This window comes from Hylobates moloch, unplaced genomic scaffold (genome assembly GCF_009828535.3).
Source record: "Hylobates moloch isolate HMO894 unplaced genomic scaffold, HMol_V3 SCAFFOLD_18, whole genome shotgun sequence".
NCBI classification, from domain to species: domain Eukaryota; kingdom Metazoa; phylum Chordata; class Mammalia; order Primates; family Hylobatidae; genus Hylobates; species Hylobates moloch.
The window spans coordinates 35,282,168-35,300,076 of NW_026652293.1; the positions used below are offsets into that span (position 1 = coordinate 35,282,168).

Below are 17,909 nucleotides of genomic sequence, written 5' to 3' on the forward strand. Positions count from 1 at the left end.
TTATCAAGCACAACTAAACAGATTTCTTTTCTCCCTCTACTCATTTAACTCTTAAACTGGTGGTTTTCAAGTACTTGGAGATTATGGAATTTGTGTGAGAATCCTCCAAAATTCTCCAAGCATATAATCATCCACGTTGCTTTGTTCTGACCCAGAACCAGGAAACAGATCATCACCACCCTCTTTTTTAAGGAATCTCCAAATGGTTCCTAGATCACTGATTTTCCAGAAAATACAGTTTCAAAGAAGCACTCTTTGAAGCTACACTATCCTCCATCCCCTGACTTCCAATCTGCATAGTTTGCAATAAAGCTGAGTTTTGAGAGGTATAGTTTGGAAGAAGAGAACAAGCCTGGGTCTGTCAAGGGGAGCACATCATCTCATAGGCATTCCTTTTACAAAGGTCTTGAGAAGCAGTCATCCTCAGTCTCCCTAAGTTCCAGGAAGAAGCAACCTGAGAAGTTGAGTTATTTTTCATTCCAACCTAAAGTACACAGTGGTATTCAAACATATTTATGTCAAACAAATTACTACCAGGGACAGAGGTCCCCAGCCTCCTAGTTCAGGAAAGAAAAAATGAGACAGAACCAAGTGAACAGTTTCCCTCTCAGTGATGTCTTTTCTAGAGTACAAGGGTTATTAACTTGCAATCTCCTCACTCTGCAAGTCATAGACTTCTTACTTCCAAGTTCCCTAGGGAAATCCTATTAAAAGCTAAAATTGCTGTAGCTGCTGCTAGAGTTAATATCGTAAATGTTGCATCAGTGGAAAAATATAATTAAGCATTCTAATGTACACTATGTAAACATTTTGAAGGCAAAATAACAAATAGATCCCCCCATACAACACTTCTCCTCAGGCAGTTGGTGAGAGATATGTAGAGCTTTTCTGAGCTAATGCACCAACCGTGCTACTTGGTGCATGAAGAATAACCAAATAAATAATTGTACAGTGCTACAGACAAATATTTAGTTTACAGCACTACAGACTAGGTAATATGATTTGTACATGGTGACTTACTTAAATAGGCTACCATGTAAAGCACTTAGGCTCTAGTGAGATATTATAATTAAATCTATATCTGCAATATCATAGAATACAATATAGGAAGCAAGCTGCAGTAGCTCTACTGACAGAAAGAGAGCACAGCTATTGAGAGATGAATGGAGAAGAATGCTTGTAGAGTAAGTATCAACAAAGCTTCCTTTCCGGTTCCGTCATATCAAGCTACAGGAAAAATGCTCATAGAATAAAGAGCAGGAAACAGAAACCATATTCATTCTTTATTTTCTTCAACAAGTATTTGTTAAGTAACTGCCTTTCTTGTATGCTCTCAGGATACTGAAAACAAGACAGAATCACTGCCCTCATGCAATTTAGCAGGGATGGCAGACGATGAAAGGATAAGACAATATAACAAATAAGCATGTCTATAATGTATTTTCAGGTAATAATAAGTACCCAAAAGACAAGGAACTAAAAGGCGAAAGGGTGCGATTTTAGATAGGGAGGTCAGCAAAGGCCTCTCCAGATAGTGATACCTAGATATAGTAGAATCCTGAATGGACATAAGAGGAGACCATGTTAACATCCAGGTACTTTTCTTCCAGGCAGAAGAAAACCAAGTGCAAAGGCCAGAAGTGAATACAGGCTTAGTTTGCTGAACAACAGAAAGCAGGCTCACAGGGCTGGAGAACAGGAGAGGAGGTTGGAAGCAGCCTGGGGCCAGATAATGTAGGGCCTGAAAACCATGGTAAGCGTTTGAGATTTTTTCTAAGAAATCACTTAAATGCTTCTAGCATAATGTTGCAAGTGCATTGACAGTGATGTTAGAGAAGGAAGCACTATAAACATCTAAGGAGAAAAACTGAGAGATAACAAAACAGAAAGGAATGGAAAGAGAACGCAAGTGGGATTTAGCAAAATGGGTTTAGCCTTTAGCAGAAAGGCAGCTGGCAAGCTTGCCGGGCCACCTTCCGGCATGTGTCCTGGGGGTTGTCACCATTAACTTTGCAAAGCCCTTTTTACAGCAAGTATTTTAAAAATCCAATATATCGAAGACTTGAGGACACTAAAAGGCCAGGAAAACACTATTTATAGATGTACTGATAAAATGCTTGCTCTGATTAAAGCAACAGACTCAGGCTATGAGGCATAGATTTCTACTGCCATTTGATTCAGATTGTGGACTAAGATAATACCTGCTTTTTTTTTAACCCACTAGGAGTCTGCACTTAAAGTAAAATACAAAGCACCTCTAGTAAATTAGGACTGAGCTAATAGGGTTTTCCTCAGATGCACACATCCTCCTATGCACCTTTGCTGATTGTTTGATGCAGGCGGGGGTATTGTACCAGCTAGTACTATCTACAGCATCATGGTGTAAGTGATAAATGCAAGAGACACCAAGTTCACATGCTTTCCTCCCAGTTTCCGTAAACCATAATTTGTTAAGTCATAAAACATGTCATATGCATAGTTTTCAATGTTATGGGATATACAAAATAAGTAGAAGTCATTATCTCTCAAATGCACATTGTCCCTTTTCCATTTATCTTTAAGCTCCTTGTCCTCTAACCCATTCCCCACCTGACCTGCAAAGTACCTTTCCAAAATAAAAATAATATATGGCAATCCCCTTCTCATACCCTGTCGTGGCTCACCACTGAGAATGGATGGGCTAAAACTCCAACTCTTGTTCATGACATTGGAAGCCCTAGCAAATGGCTCCAATCTGCTGGCACAGTCTTACTTCCTAGCTTTCCCACCTTGCATCCTTAGGCTGAAACCCCAGTGAACTATGTGTACTTCCACTCGTGCTGAGAGTCAAATCCCAACTCAGCTGTTTATTTTCTGTGTAAACTTGAACAAATTACTTGTCCTGTCTGACCTTTATTCCTTTTCCTATAAGATGAAAATAATATAATAGTATATAACTCGTGGAGTTTTTATATGCTTAAATGAGTAAATACATTTATAATTAATATCCAACACATTATATAAGTGCTGAATATATTGGAGCTATTATTGTTATTATTTGTTAACAGGATTTCCTAATTATTGCTCCCTTGGCCAAAAAATACCTTTCCTGCCCACTTTTCTCCTAGAAAACTCCTATTCATTTGTCACAACCCCACACAAATGTCATCTCTTCTCTAAACTTCCCTTAAAACATCGACTCACTCTGTAGTGGTAGTTATTTCTTCTGTGCCCTCATGACAAGTTGAACAACATGCTTCAGTAGCATTATTCCCACACCATTGGTTAATTATTATTGCATAAGTTTGTCTTCCAGCTAGTATAGGAGTTCTTTGAAGACAAGGGCTCTTCCTCATTTCGTGTCTCCTAAGCCCAGATCAGAGCCTGGTGCATAGTAGGCTCATAACAAATGTTTTGTTCAAACAAATGTTGAATCAATAAATATGTAAAGATAGATATCTCTCAAAAAATTTCCAATATTACCAGGAAAGAATTCAAGGCAATTGATCAATATTACTAGCACAGATTCAGTAGAGTTAGCTAACAAACTAGGACTAAGTTGTATAATACAGCAAGCATGTCTGCAGTTCTAAGGTCAATCATATGCCATATTCACTGTTTTTTTTTCCTATTCTCCACTTAATCCAGTGTTGTCTTGCCAAATATAAGTCCCTTTAGAGTACTAACTATGGCTTTTAAAACTTTTGTATTCAAATATTAGATACACAAGTAAAGACTTCACGAACCTTTGTTAAAATGAGAAAAGATTTCCAAGATATAGGTAAAACTAAACGAGAAAAAGGAATACAAGCCTCTTTCCTCCTACTAACTTCTAATTACAAAAATATTGTTTCATGTGTGCAAGCATGGACAGAGAGATAGAGGGTAGTGCTCACCAGTACAAGAAGAGAGCTCCAAAAAGGAGCAGCAATGCAGCAGGGTGGGGGGCAGGGGTGGGTCAGGGGGGTGCAGTGGGCCCAGGATATATTCAAGACCATTGTAGTAGCTTTCTTCAGAGAGCATCATGTTGTTAATGATGAAAGAGAACTGATGACTGAAGTTAGGACATCAACAAAGAAGGGAAGGTTGTAAAAGCTGGACACTGTGTGACAAGTACCAGGCAAGCACAAGCAGGCCATACAGGCCAAGTAGGATAACACTGTGCTTCAGAAGTTGTCATCCCTGATGTGGGATTGGGGATAAATACTATGCTGACCTAAGAACTCTGGCAGTAATTTTCCAATTCAGTAATTCTGAAGGTTCCATTGACACTTTGCAACTTATTACATGTTTCATATCTATATTTTCTCGTATCATCTAACAAAGAGTGTGGTATCCACTTTTGGGTTTCAAAATTCAAAGAAAAATTTTGAAATTTGAGACGGTGATTCAGAGTCAAAATAATGATTAATGGAGTATAAACACCTATAAGATGCTAAAGCAATTCAAAATACTTTTGATATCTGCAGCAGGTAATATTGAAAGGATCATGAATTTGGAGTATACTTATATTCCAAATGAAACTTAAATGAGATAACATATGCAGACATTCTAGTAAAAAACTTAAAATATAGTAGGCGTTGGAATACATGTGGGTTGAATCAGATTTTTTTTCTCTTCTTGCTCACAGCAGTGCTCAATTACATATGTTGAGTGAATGAAAAAGAAAACCCTGGCACAAGTTAATAATAATCTTCAGATTCATGCAGGCTCTTATGCATCTTTGTTATTAATAATATCCACTGAGGGGAAAAAGATTATATATAATATATAAATAATATAGATAAATCATAACAAATAATTTTCTAGTACCTGGACTATAAAGTAGTAAGACTGTATACTAAGTGAGATTTTAGAATTATTTTCTCTAGAGTCTTAAAAGTAGGGCAGATTCCCATATGTTAAAGATGGAGTAATTGTGGTCCTGCCCAAGGGTAAAAGGAAGCAATGAGATAATCATCCAAATTCCTTCCAGATTTAGGATTTTGTAAATACTCTGATTAGTGATAACACATTGAATATCCACATTTCCCCAGATATTTTTAAATAGCCCAGAGTCAGAATTTCATAAATATTTCTTAAATCTTCTGCCGTTAGTCCACAGTTCATAATTTGGGTTTTTAAAGCCAGAACTACACATCCATCTGACTGAAATATGAAATCTACAAATAAAAACTGTTTAGTGGGTTTGCATATAAACTGCATCCTCTGCATTGTTTAGCTTCATCATGAAAATTACTTTAATTTCAATGCTGGAATCAAAACAATCCAATCTTTTTAAAAGAAGCCTACTGTCTACTGTAAAGTAATAACATGTTTTTAGAGACTTCTAAGTGCATATCTTGGAATTTCTAACTTAAGTGCATGGTTTGGAAAAATACCAATCGTTGATCGTGAAAGGCTGGTTACATTTCACTATGACAAAGAGGCAAAAATAAAGTACTTATGCTCTTCTTTCCTTGTGTAACCATTTCATCTAATGTAAAAAAGCACATGAAATTTTTTGGAAACTCAAGAAAGAAAAGTTTATTATTCTCACAAGTCTTAGAGACAGGAGGTATAGCAGACCATACAGAGCCACGTATATTCATTGGAAAGACATTAGGGTGCTCAAGAGATAAAAAAGCGAAGCAAGGGGAAAGCATGAAGCATTAGGCTAGAGCCTTTATTGGGGTTCCCCAGGAAAGGCAAAATTTTTAAGATTTGAAAAAGTCATAAAAATATGTAAGATATATGTCTATTTTCTAGAAAGAGATTTGCATTGCATGTTGTATGAAAATAAATTTGAAAAATGTTACACATGTATTCAGATAAAACAATAGAAATAAATATAAATAAAGACAGTCATGAGCTGAAAACAAACTGTGAAACAGTTTTACTAAGAAACATCAGAAGGGGAATGTGTGAGTTGAAAGAAAAAAGGGTGAAAATGAATCAGTCATAACTAAAGTGACTTTACAAGTTTAATGATTAATGAATTATTTTAATCTATATTATAGAGCATTATATCAAAGTCCTGTTTTCTTTTTTGGCAATTGTAAAATTTTGTTTTAATTCAACTAAAAGAATATCATCTTATTAGCGTAGGTAACTTCAGATACCATTTAATTGTTCCTTTTGCTGCCAGAAAATTTGTATAATGCATGAGTAAAACTAACTCTTTAATCATTTTAAAATTGAGGTTCTTTGGAAAAGTAAAAAACTCCAGTATTTATAGCTCTATGTTCTTAGCACATCAAAAATCTATTATAAGAAAAAGGTCACACTATTGTGTTCAGAACCAAAACTCTACATTAAGAAAAATATTACCAAGGGTTTAAGAAGACATCACTATCTAAAAATTAGCTATCTAAAATTAAATATTCTTTTGGTTAAAATAGTGATTTAATATTAACTCAAGAAAAAATGTGCATCTATTAATTGTGTATTTTCTGTATATATTATTTTCATAACTAATTAAGCATATATTTATATATCTTCCCTATTCAGTTATACTACTCAGCAAACTATAAGAAAATACATACATGTTAGGGGTGGGATAAAGCACAAAAGAGAGGACTTCTTCAAGTCAGTACATCCTTATACATAAACCTTCCCTTTATACGAATGTTACCATCATTGGTAGGCTTTGAAAGACTAACCACGTGTATTCTGCAAATAAGAGATTACAATTAAACAACATGATTTAATACATCAAGAAGATGACCAAAGAAATTCTGCAATAAAGCCATTATATGAACAGTCCATTGTCAGAAAGCAAGAATAAGCACATCATACATGCCAGGCAAAGTATGTATTGGCTAAACATGTGGTATCTATCAAAGGCAAGCTATATCTTTCTAGGCATAACTTTAATTTGCCAATGCACTATACAGTAGATTAAGCAGACAAACATTTTAGATAAGTAGAAATAATTCAAGTGAATATTAATGTTTAAAAATCAGATCTCCTCAGTTTATAATGTTGATTGGCAATCCAGCATGTAGTCACAAAATCACTGTGTTAGAATTGCCTTTAAAATGTACATGCTCCCTTTATTGCTATGGTCCCTGCTAGAAAAAACTAAGGTACAGCTACTCAATTTTTAAAGGTACCTTGATCTGAAAGAAAATATATCCTCCAGAAAAATCTGAAGTGGCCTGGCTTTTACAGTAAAAGTGATTTAATTTCATCATGTTTTTTCCTTACATTTCATCATTATACTGTTTAAGAACGCTACCCTACTATATTTACATACCTCGTAAACATGTATATTAAAGGTGGCAGGCTCAGTGCAAGTTTTACAGAGGGTTCTTGAATTTATTTGCTGAGTATTTCAAAAATAGCTATAAATTTTAAGGTCCATTTTTTTTTTTAAAAAAAGAAGCTCTTAAAGATAACAGCATTTTGGAGTCATAAATTAAAGTAACTGACCATGCAATTTCAGAAGTGGGAACTTAGTTTTCCCTTTCCTTAAGTAGTGTAAAGATAAGTCAATAAATAAAAAACTCACTGGTTTATACGCTATAAACACGGTGGTACAATACATTAAGTTAGACTTTATACATTATCTTAAAAATAAGTTAGAACTAAGATTAAAACACTTATTCATGTCCCAAAATTATTTTTTTTAAATCACTAACAATCACAAAACAAAAAAGTCACCTACCACCTCAACAAATATGAAACAAAAAACTGACTTTAAAAATTCATTTATTACTTGGCTTACCTAGAATAGCTATGTATTCTGATAAGAAGTAATTTTAAAGACTCTACAGTTAAAAGCATATTTTATCTGGAAAAAGCTAGTAGCACAATGACAAGTTAGCACAGTGCATTTATGTATTCTTCATCTGACCTGGTCTCCATTCATTTCACACTTGTGGTATGTTTTAGGAACAAAACTCAAATGTTCCATTTTCTACACTGCTAGATCACTGGTGCTAATGCGAGAATCTGAAAAGCACTGTAGATACCTCCAAGTCTTATCTTACCACGTATGAGCCACAGTGAAGCGACGACGCTGCCGAATGCTTTTATTCACCAGCAACTTTCTGAAAAAGCATGGTGAGTTCCTTGGTGAACTGCGTGGAGAAATTTTAGGAGATGTAGGTCTGTTTCCTGGTAATCTCGGAAGCTCAAGTTCTAAATGCATTTGCTCCTTGAAAGTCTTTATGCAAACCTCAGGTTCAGAAGCAGTAAGTTCCTTTGAAGAATCTTTTGCTGTCATGTCTTGTAAGGAGTGCTAGCTTTCACCATCCAAAACAAAAATCTCAAACATAGCAGAGACACTGCTGCAGGTTAGAAGACTGATAAGTCTGCAAACTATTTCCAGTTTAATTTACGAAGCTGTGATTCCAATATATGAGCGTCTTCGAGCAAGAGCAGCACACTCGAAGAATAGCAAGTCAGGCTGTCACAAGGAGCTTTATCAGGCTGGCTTTGCCTCTGAAAATGCGCCAAAGTGCTTCCAATGTCAGTAGCCTCCTTGTGGATGAGGTTTGTCTGCAAGCTACACACTGACACTCACTGAATTCATTCAGCTGAATATATCAACTCATGAAATATTCATAAGGGCTTTTGATAAATCCTTTACATGCATTTTTTTTTAAAAAATCTTATCAAACCAGCTGCATTCACTAATGGATAGTAAGCAAAACCTAGTCACTTGTTTTGTTTGCACAAAGAGCAGACCCAGAATCCGTCCAGCATGTGTAATGTTTAAAGTCTTCATTCAGAATTATCTTGCTCTGTAATGCACACAACAGTAACTCCACCTACCAAATGCTATTGGCCCAGGATTATTTAAACAATTGCACTCTGTTTCCCCCTTAACAACACCCTTCATCGCTTTAGATTTCCACAAAATTTGTGAGGCTAACTGTCTTCATCACAGTAAAAACTGATTAAATCCAGGGTTGTCAAAAAAAGCTAGCTAAAATAGCCTTCTGAATTCCATTTTTGAATGAAAGAGCTGATTTGCTGAAGTTTTTTTTTCCTCCCTTCTCCAGAAGATCCAAAACAGCATCAATATAAAAAATGTCAGCGAACAGGAAAACATTGGATTTGGTTCATTCCCCCAAGGAATTTAATGCCCAATCTTTATTACAATAAACATTACCCTCATTCTCCTGTTTAAGCTCATTGTTCGTGGGTTGCCAACGGCAGCCACTCTATGTTAGATGCACAGCCACTTTGACAGCAAAGCTCACAAAACTGGAATTAAGGTAACAACCAGGAAAAATGGATACTCTCAGTTAAAGTGCAGAGTCCAAAGTCAAGCACTATGCATGTGTTTGTGTGTGTGCGGGTAGGTGTACAAGATACTGTATGCTTGTGTGTGGGCATATACATTTGAGAGTGGGTGTACTCTGTTCACAAAGAATGCAAGTGAGACTTATGGGCAGGGGAGTCCAAAAAATGCCTCATGTCCAAAAGTAGATCACGGTAACCTAACACGTAGATATATATTGGAATACAGCTTCTATACTTTAAAAGGCACATGCGGAAGTAGAAAGAATATAGTGGTGCTTGAAGTTTCTGGATGTTATGAAAAGTCTATACCGGCAATGATTGTCACAAGGGCCAGCCTGATCTCAAATAAGTTTGACAAAGCAGAACTAGGGCTCATCAGCAAGATCAGCAAGAGTGACAGAAAAGAAATGATTCTCGGTAAGACTTCAGTGAAAAAGGGAGGCATTTAATTCTCCCACTAAGATGTGAAGTCTTCTACGCTTATAAAATCATTTGGGCTGAGCGCGGTGGCTCATGCCTGTAATCCCAACACTTTGGGAGGCCGAGGCAGGTGGATCAGTTGAGGCCAGGAGTTTGAGACTAGTCTGGCCAACATGGGGAAACCTCGTCTCTCCTTAAAAAAATACAAAAATTACCCAGGCTCGATGGTACACACCTGTAATCCCAGCTACTCAGGAGGATGAGGCACGAGAATCACTTGATCCAAGCAGGCGGAGGTTGCAGTGAGCCAAGATCATGCCACTGCACTCCAGCCTTGGTGACAGAGTGTGTCTTTGTTTCAAAAATATATATATATCATTCATCTGTGTCAGATATTCTGGCTAAAATGTGCTAAATATCTAAAGGGCTAAATAAGAGCAGACTAACTCCTACATGTAGGAGCAAGTAAGACCCACACCAGCCCTTGGGAAAGTGATTCAAACATAATAGGAAGGGTTTAAATTACTGGTTTACAGGTACTACTCTGGAAAGCAGAACAACATTTCAATAATTAACTAAAATATATTATGAACAAAAGCACAGTCATAGAATTTTAGACTTGCACTGAATCCTAGTAATCACCTTGTTCAGCTTCTCATTCCAAACACAAGGTAACAGAGATAGAGAATTTAAGCAACTTACCTAAAGTCATATTAGCTGCTGATGTTAGAGCTAAAACTAAAACCCAGGTTTTTTGATTCCCAATGGAATGATCTTTAATTCAATTACAAAATTGTAATTTTGTTCAAGTAGGCGCTAATGCATTTTTTAATATCTAAAGATATTTTAACTGCCCTATTTGAGAAAACAAACTATTAGTAATGTCACAGGAGAAAATATGGCTATAAGCTACCTATTATTTGCTGAATTATGAAAAGAAAGCTGGGACTTTTCTCCAGCAATAATATGATTTAAAACTGGGACATGAAAATATGTGATTTTGCCATTATTCATAGTGATGTATTGGCAAAAAATAAAACAGCAATTTGAAGTTACAAAAGATACTCCTCATATTTACTTTTCAAAACTGCCAAAATATAGTAAGCATTTTAGGAATTTCTTCCTAAAAATATTACAGCAAATTTCACAACCCAGATATAGCTATATGTGAACTGGAGTTTAGATAAAGAAATGTTGACATAAACTTACCTAAAGCACTACAATAGTGCAATTAAATTACTTTCCAATTATTATTGCCAAATTATGTGCCATCACGTGGCATTCCACATTACTTTTTTCACTTTACCTACTATGATAGCCAAGGTCCCAAGTAAAGAAATTTTGAGAATCATCCTAAGATGTGATGTTCACAAAAATATGTAAAGTCTGTAATTCTACCTACTCTAGAAAAAGATATGAATACCAAAGAGAGCCAATTGAAATATAAAACTTAAAAGATAATCAGGCTCTTTGAAAGTCTGAATTACTTATTTCTGAAAAAAAAAAAAATGTTTAAGGCAAGTGCAGGAAAGTTTGCTTTTAGAGCCAAACTGCCAAAAAAAAAAAAAAAAAGAGACACTTTGCCAAATATTGAAATCAAAGATGAGCCTACAAGGTAGGAAATAGGCAATGCTTTCTAAGAAAAAGTAAACATAAGCACAGTAAAAACAAATCCTATGCTATATTTCAGCAAAGTGTACTATTTGAGAGAGACAGCCAGGAGAACAGGAGAAAAAGCAAATAGAATCTATTTGCCCTGTCAGGTGCCTCGGAAGGAACTAATGAATAAAATGAAAACCTTCCTGTTCATATATAACCCTTAGCCCTTGGCACCTCAGAAGGAGAAATGAGTAATTCCCAATTAATTTATCAATGTACAGATACTTGAGAATTATTTGAGAATTCCAATTAAAGGTATGTCTCAGGTTTATTTATTTTTTATAACTCAATTACATTTTATTTTATTTTATTTTTTAGACAATGTCTCGCTGTGTCACCCAGGCTGGAGTGCAGTGGCTCCGTCTAGGCTCACTGCAACCTCTGCCTCCGGGTTCAAGCGATCCTACCTCCCGAGTAGCTGAGATTACAGGTGCCTGCCACCATGCCTGGCTAATTTTTTGTATTAGTAGAGACAGGTTTCACGATGTTGGCCAGGCTGGTCTCAAACTCCTGGCCTCAAGTAATCTGCCTGCCTCAGCCTCCCAAAGTACTGAGATTACAGGCGCAAGCCACCGTGCCCAGCCTGTCTCAGTTTTAAATAATGAAATTTCTGGTATTCACATCTTGTCAAAGCAATAAGAATCAATAATTTATCATAATAAAATATCATTAAAGGATTTGAATAGAGTTATGTAGTCAATAACAACTAAATAATGCATTACTTATTATAAATATTGTGGAAAAAATGGAAACATTTTGATTTTCATTGAATTGAAAAGAAAGGTCAATTAATTATAGCCAAAAATATGATAAATTTATAGTGACACTATGATAGCTTTGGTTTAAAATGTTTTTAAAACTCAACATCTTTGTAATACAATTATTTTGGATGAAAATAATTACATTCTTTTTATATTCGGTATCCTTCAAACTTTAAAAGTTGACCTGGAATAAATTTTCTGCAAGTAACTACTTTTCAACTATTATAAAAGTATTTTCAATGGACAAAACTGCAGTTTGTATACAATAATATTATACCTAGCACAACATGGCACTCAAAATAACATGGTTCCCACTTATTGTAAATACAAAGCTGGATATTTGAGAAGACAATGAATTAAGAAGCTTTTTTAAAGAAGACAATCCAGAAGCTTTTAAAAAAAATCTTTATAAGACTATCAATATTAATAAAATTGAATTATTATTGATCTTGTCTTTATTTATTTCACTAGCTGGTTCCTTTTTTCTAAAACAACACACAACCATTAGACTCTATTCAAGTAAAGCTATACAAGATCCCTTCCTTCAGTCAAAGACAAGGTAACAGAGCACCAGTGAACAACCATACCTCTTCCAGCAGTGTATGCTGTTATACAACAGTATATAACAGTAAATATACTGTTATATATAACTACAGCAACCCCCAAATTGCAACTTCTCCCAATTTTTCTATTTTGTTTTTAAAAACGAAGCTAGAGAATTATTCTAACATGATTGAAAAGAAGATAATATTCAACTGAATAAAAATGGTTATCTAGCTATCTTAGAAAATTAACTGGCAACTCTTTAAAAGAATTATAGAGATGTAACTTACATTTTTTTGCATTCCTACTGAGTGCCATATATGGCAGTAAGCATTTCTAATATATTACTTTATTTGATCCTCATAAATATATCAGACAAATACTGTTGAAATTCTCCGTTTGAAATATAAAATCCTTTCGAGCTGGGCTGAGTCTTGTTCAAAACTGTATTTCTGGAATTTGGGATAGACTATGCCACAGAGTAGACAGTCAATAAATATTTGTAGACTGAATGTACATTATTTGTAAATTATTATACCCACTTTCAGATAAGAATATCAAGATGCAAGGCCGGGTACGGTGGCTCATGCCTGTAATTCCAGCACTTTGGGAGGCCAATGCAGGCGGATCACCTGAGGTCGGGAGTTCAAGACCAGCCTGGCCAACCTGGTGAAACCCCGCCTCTACTAAAAAATACAAAAATTAGCTGGGCGTGGCAGCACATGCCTGTAATCCCAGCTACTTGGGAGGCTGAAGCAGGAGAATTGCTGGAACCCAGGAGGTGGAGGTTGTGGTGAGCAGAGATTGTGCCATTGCACTCCAGCCCAGGCAGACAACAGCGAGACTCCATCTCAAAAAAAAAAAAAAAAAAAAATCAAGAAATAAAATTGCATAGCTTTTAAACAGTTGATCCAATACTAAAAAACCAGGTCTTTCCACTCTAACTATAGTGTCCATTTTATTATACCTCAGCAATGCTACCCAAGTTTTTATAACAGAGGATACCTTATGGGACAGAAGAGGGAATTCATGCTCCCAGCATGATCCAGTCATATTGCCAGAAGTTCATCTTCACATATACTTAACATCCTTGAGTCTGAAGTTATCTAGCATGATACCTTTATAAGGTGATATGAATACCTCACTTTTATCCATATGATGCTATTTAATTACTCATCTTTAGTAAAATGGTGCTTCAGAAAGATCAGTTTTAGCCCATACTACCTGATAGAGTCACCTGAATCCTAGGCGGGAGGCTTGTATCCTAGATGCCTGAGCATGGTTTCATGTTTCTTAGAGATGGTCCCATTCAAGAAGGAATTGCCCGCTCAAAGCCCTCCAGTGACACCTCATCACCTAGAGTAAAAGCAAAGTCTACACAGTGGCCTTGAGGTCCCTACATGAGGTTCCCCCATTTCCAACTGCAGTACCTCTCTTAGTTCATCTTCTTCAACTCTCCCCTTAGTTCTTCTTCAGCCACACTGGCCTCCTTTTTGTTCACAGAAAATGTTGTTCAAGTTTCCTTTTTCCCAGTGTATCCTTTTTCCCAGTGTATTTCCCAGCATGGTTTGTTCCCTCATCTCCTTCAGCATTTGCCCAAATATTGCTTGCTTCATGAAGTCCCCCATAATCACCCTGTTTAAACCTACCGACCTCCCCTATTCTGCTTCATTTTTCTCCATAGTACTTGTCAGCATATAATATTAATTACTTGTTTATCTAGTCGATATTACTTAACGACTTTGTTATCATCTGTTTACTCCTCCTGGAATTTAAGTTTCATAAGGAACAGAACTTTGTTTGTTCAATCCTGTAATCTCAGCTCCCCAAATACTGTTTGCTACATAGTAGGTATTTAAACAAATATTCATTGAATGAATAAATAACTGATCGCCTTGGTGCAGAATAAGACAAACGAGGAGGGATCAAACAAAATGGAATAAGCTATTTTTCTCAAATTAGAGTAAGAGCTATATTGGCATTAAGCAGTAGCATTTTCAAAATGTTGTATATTTATTATTTTATGCAGTTTTCACTGTCTGAAGTGTTATTTCTCTATCATCTTTGTCAAGCATGTCATGTCTCATCCATTAAGTCTAAATTCAAAGGAAAACTCTTCAGTAAATTTTTTCTCAACTTCCATAAGAAGAGTCAGCTGTTTCATCCATCTGTACTCCACCAGCATTGGCTGTCTCCCTCAGAATGTTTTGTGGTATGTTATGGTACTTTTTTTCATTTTTCTCCTGGCCTAATCTGTGAGCTCTCCAAGGACATAAACTATCGTATTAACCTTTGTATTTTCAGAGGCTGACATTGTGTATTCTGACTGATTAATACTTAGCAGCTAAATATATGAAAGAAAAATAAATTTGGCACCTCAAATCATGCCCTGCTATTAGCCCTGCATTTTTCTTACTGTCTTGAAAGCGATTACAGCCAATATCCTTTTTATACTTGAGCTTACAGAGGATTCCAAATGGAAACTTCTTAAATCACAGCAGTTTATCTATGTTTACCATTTTAGCTAACATTTCTTTGTTCTTTTAATAATAATTATTATTATTATTCACATTCCTGCCTCAGTGCAAAAGCAGAATACCAGTGTGTTGCAATGTCTATTCATTAGGTGGCAGACTGGTAGGAGAAACTTGCCAGGCTTTCTCCTCACAGTGCTTTCTGGTTTTGGCAGAGTAATTAGGTGCTTCTTTCACAAGGCACATTCTGAGAAGGCAGATTACATAGAATAAAAATACTAAGGGAGTTCCTCTCTTTCTTCCCTAGGTCATCATTAAATCAAGATATATTAGCAAGGAGGAGTCAGATACCTAAATGCAAGGGGAAGGTGTTCCCATGGTAGATGTTGTAAAAACCACACTAAAAGAGGGTACTCCTGTTCCCAAAGATAATATTAACCTGTCAGCAAATTGTCTAAAAGGGTGATTTCAAATGAATAAAATATTAGGGACATAGCTGTTGGAAACAAAGTTATATTTGGGAAAACCTCTTTCTCTAAAATAAGCTTTTATCTGTTTATTATTTCCTACTTTGTCCGTAGTCTTGTCTGAAATAGATAAGAAAAAAATAACATAGTAATAATGTACACTGTAAAATTTTAAATGTAAATAATTACCTACGTAAGTCCAGTTAACTGTGATACTACAGAGATCATAGAGTATAGCACACATTAATATTAAACCAAATCCACTCCACTGCTCTTAAAAAAAGAACAATATGCAGAGATCCATCATGTGTTTAAGTGGACATTTGCAAGCTATTTCACAGAGACAATATTTTCCTAAATTAATATTTTACTACTATGAGCCTTATATGGGTACATAATACATATCAATGTAGAAAATTCTTCCAAAATAGTAGGTTAGATCAAGATCAGCTGACTTAATTTCAAGATTTGTTTATTCACTACATAGTCTGTTTATTTTAAATCTGTTCATATTAGAATTTTTAAAAATTTCAGTAACATTAATGATGATGGCTTATTAGTTTATAATGAAGAAAATAGAATTTTATTTTTCAAGACTTGCTATAAAGTCCTATAATTTAAGTTTAAATTTAAAATTAAATTTAGAGTTACTCAAATTTACTTCAATATAATATTTCATATTATCAAAACACTGCAATATTACATATGTAAAATCAAAGGCTTGAGACATTTGATATGTAAGCATGCTGAGAGTTTTAGCAAAGACTTTCAAAGGTAATATATAATATATATATATATATTTTTTTCTTTTGAGATGGAATCTCACTCTGTCGCCTAGGCTGGAAGTGCAGTGGCACCATCTCGGCTCACTGCAACCTCCATCTCTCAGGTTTAAGCAATTATCCTGCCTCAGCCTTCTGAATAGCTGGGACTACATGCGCCCACCACCACGCCTGGCTAATTTTTGTATTTTTATTAGAGATGGGGTTTCGCTATGTTGGCCATGCTGGTCTTGAACAAGAACATATATTTTTTGAAAGCTTCCCTGGTTACTATTTTTGTCTCTTTTGTTTTACTTTTTAATTTATCACGAAATAAAATTCACCTTTTTTGGCATAGTGTTCTATGAAAGTTGACACACATAGATATTCTTGCAATTACCGACATGTTCAGGATATAGAATAGTTCTGTCACCCTCAGAAAACTTTTTCTGCTACACCTTTATAGTCACATCCTTCCTGCCACCACACATCCCTGGCAACCTGTGATCTGTTCTCCATCACTGATTTGTCTTTTCAATCATATCATATAAATGGAATCATATAGTGTTTAACCTGCTGAGATCAAGTTTTTACTCAGCACAATGTCTTTGAAGTTTAGCCAAGATGTTACATTTATTAATAGTTCATTAATTTTTTATTGCCAAATAGCATTCCATTGTAAGTCTCTACCAGTTTGTTTACTCATTTGCCCACTGAAGGACAATTGGACTGTTTCTAATTTTGAGCTCAATTATAAATAGACCTTCTGTAAACATCCATGTACAGGTTTTTGTGTGAATATAAGCTGTCATTCCTCTATGGAAAATACCCAAGAGTAGGATTCCTGGGTCATATATAGCCCTGCAAAGATATTTTCTTTAGTACTTTTCTCTTCCGTCCTAAATAACTATACTCGTTCAACTATCCTTATACAATATAGATTAGACCCTTTTTGATAATACAGTCTGAACCTCTGACATACACAATAGTATATTATGTTATCAGGGCTTCCATAACAAAGTACAAATGAGTGTGTGGTTTAAATAACAGAAATGTATTGTCTTACTGTTCTGGAAGCTAGACTTCCAAAATCAAGGTGTCAGCAGAATCGGCTCCTCTGAGTGAGGGAAGAATCTGTTGCAGGCCTTTCTCCGTGGCTTATAGATGGCTGCCTTCTCCCTATGCCCCTTCACATGGCTTTCCCTTTATGCTGTCTTAATGTCACAATTACCCTTTTTAATAAAGATATCAGTCATATTGGCTTAGGACCCATCTTAATGACCTTATTTTAACTTTATAATCTCTGTAAAGATCTTTTCTCCAAAATAGGTCACTTTCTGAGGTACTGGGGGTTAGAATTTCAACATATGATTTGGGGAGGACACAAACCCGTAAACGTCCATCCTCTGACCCCAAAAATTCATGTCGTTGTCTGTAATATGCAAAATACATTTGCCCCATCACAACACCTCCAAAAGTCTTAATTGTTCCAGCATCAACTCCGAGTCTCAAATCTCATTTAAATCATCCAAATTGATTATGGGTGAAACTTGAAGTATGACTCGTCCTGCGGCAAAGTTCTTCTCCATCTGGAAATCTATAAATCCAGAC

General features: G+C 35.6%; 1 protein-coding gene across 2 annotated transcripts in view; it reads right to left on the reverse strand.

Annotated features, from left to right (window-relative positions):
* The window catches only part of PDE4B (phosphodiesterase 4B), a 587,629-nt gene that overhangs the window by 379,723 nt on the left and 189,997 nt on the right, over window positions 1-17,909 (reverse strand). The window contains exon 1 of one of the 2 annotated variants that reach the window (XM_032137057.2): window positions 7,953-8,496. The exons of the other annotated variant lie outside the window; for it this stretch is intronic. Coding sequence (XP_031992948.1) covers window positions 7,953-8,188 — 236 coding nt within the window. The 5' untranslated portion in view covers window positions 8,189-8,496. Of the gene's footprint in view, window positions 1-7,952; window positions 8,497-17,909 lie in introns of those variants that run through there. 2 annotated transcript variants of the gene reach the window in all.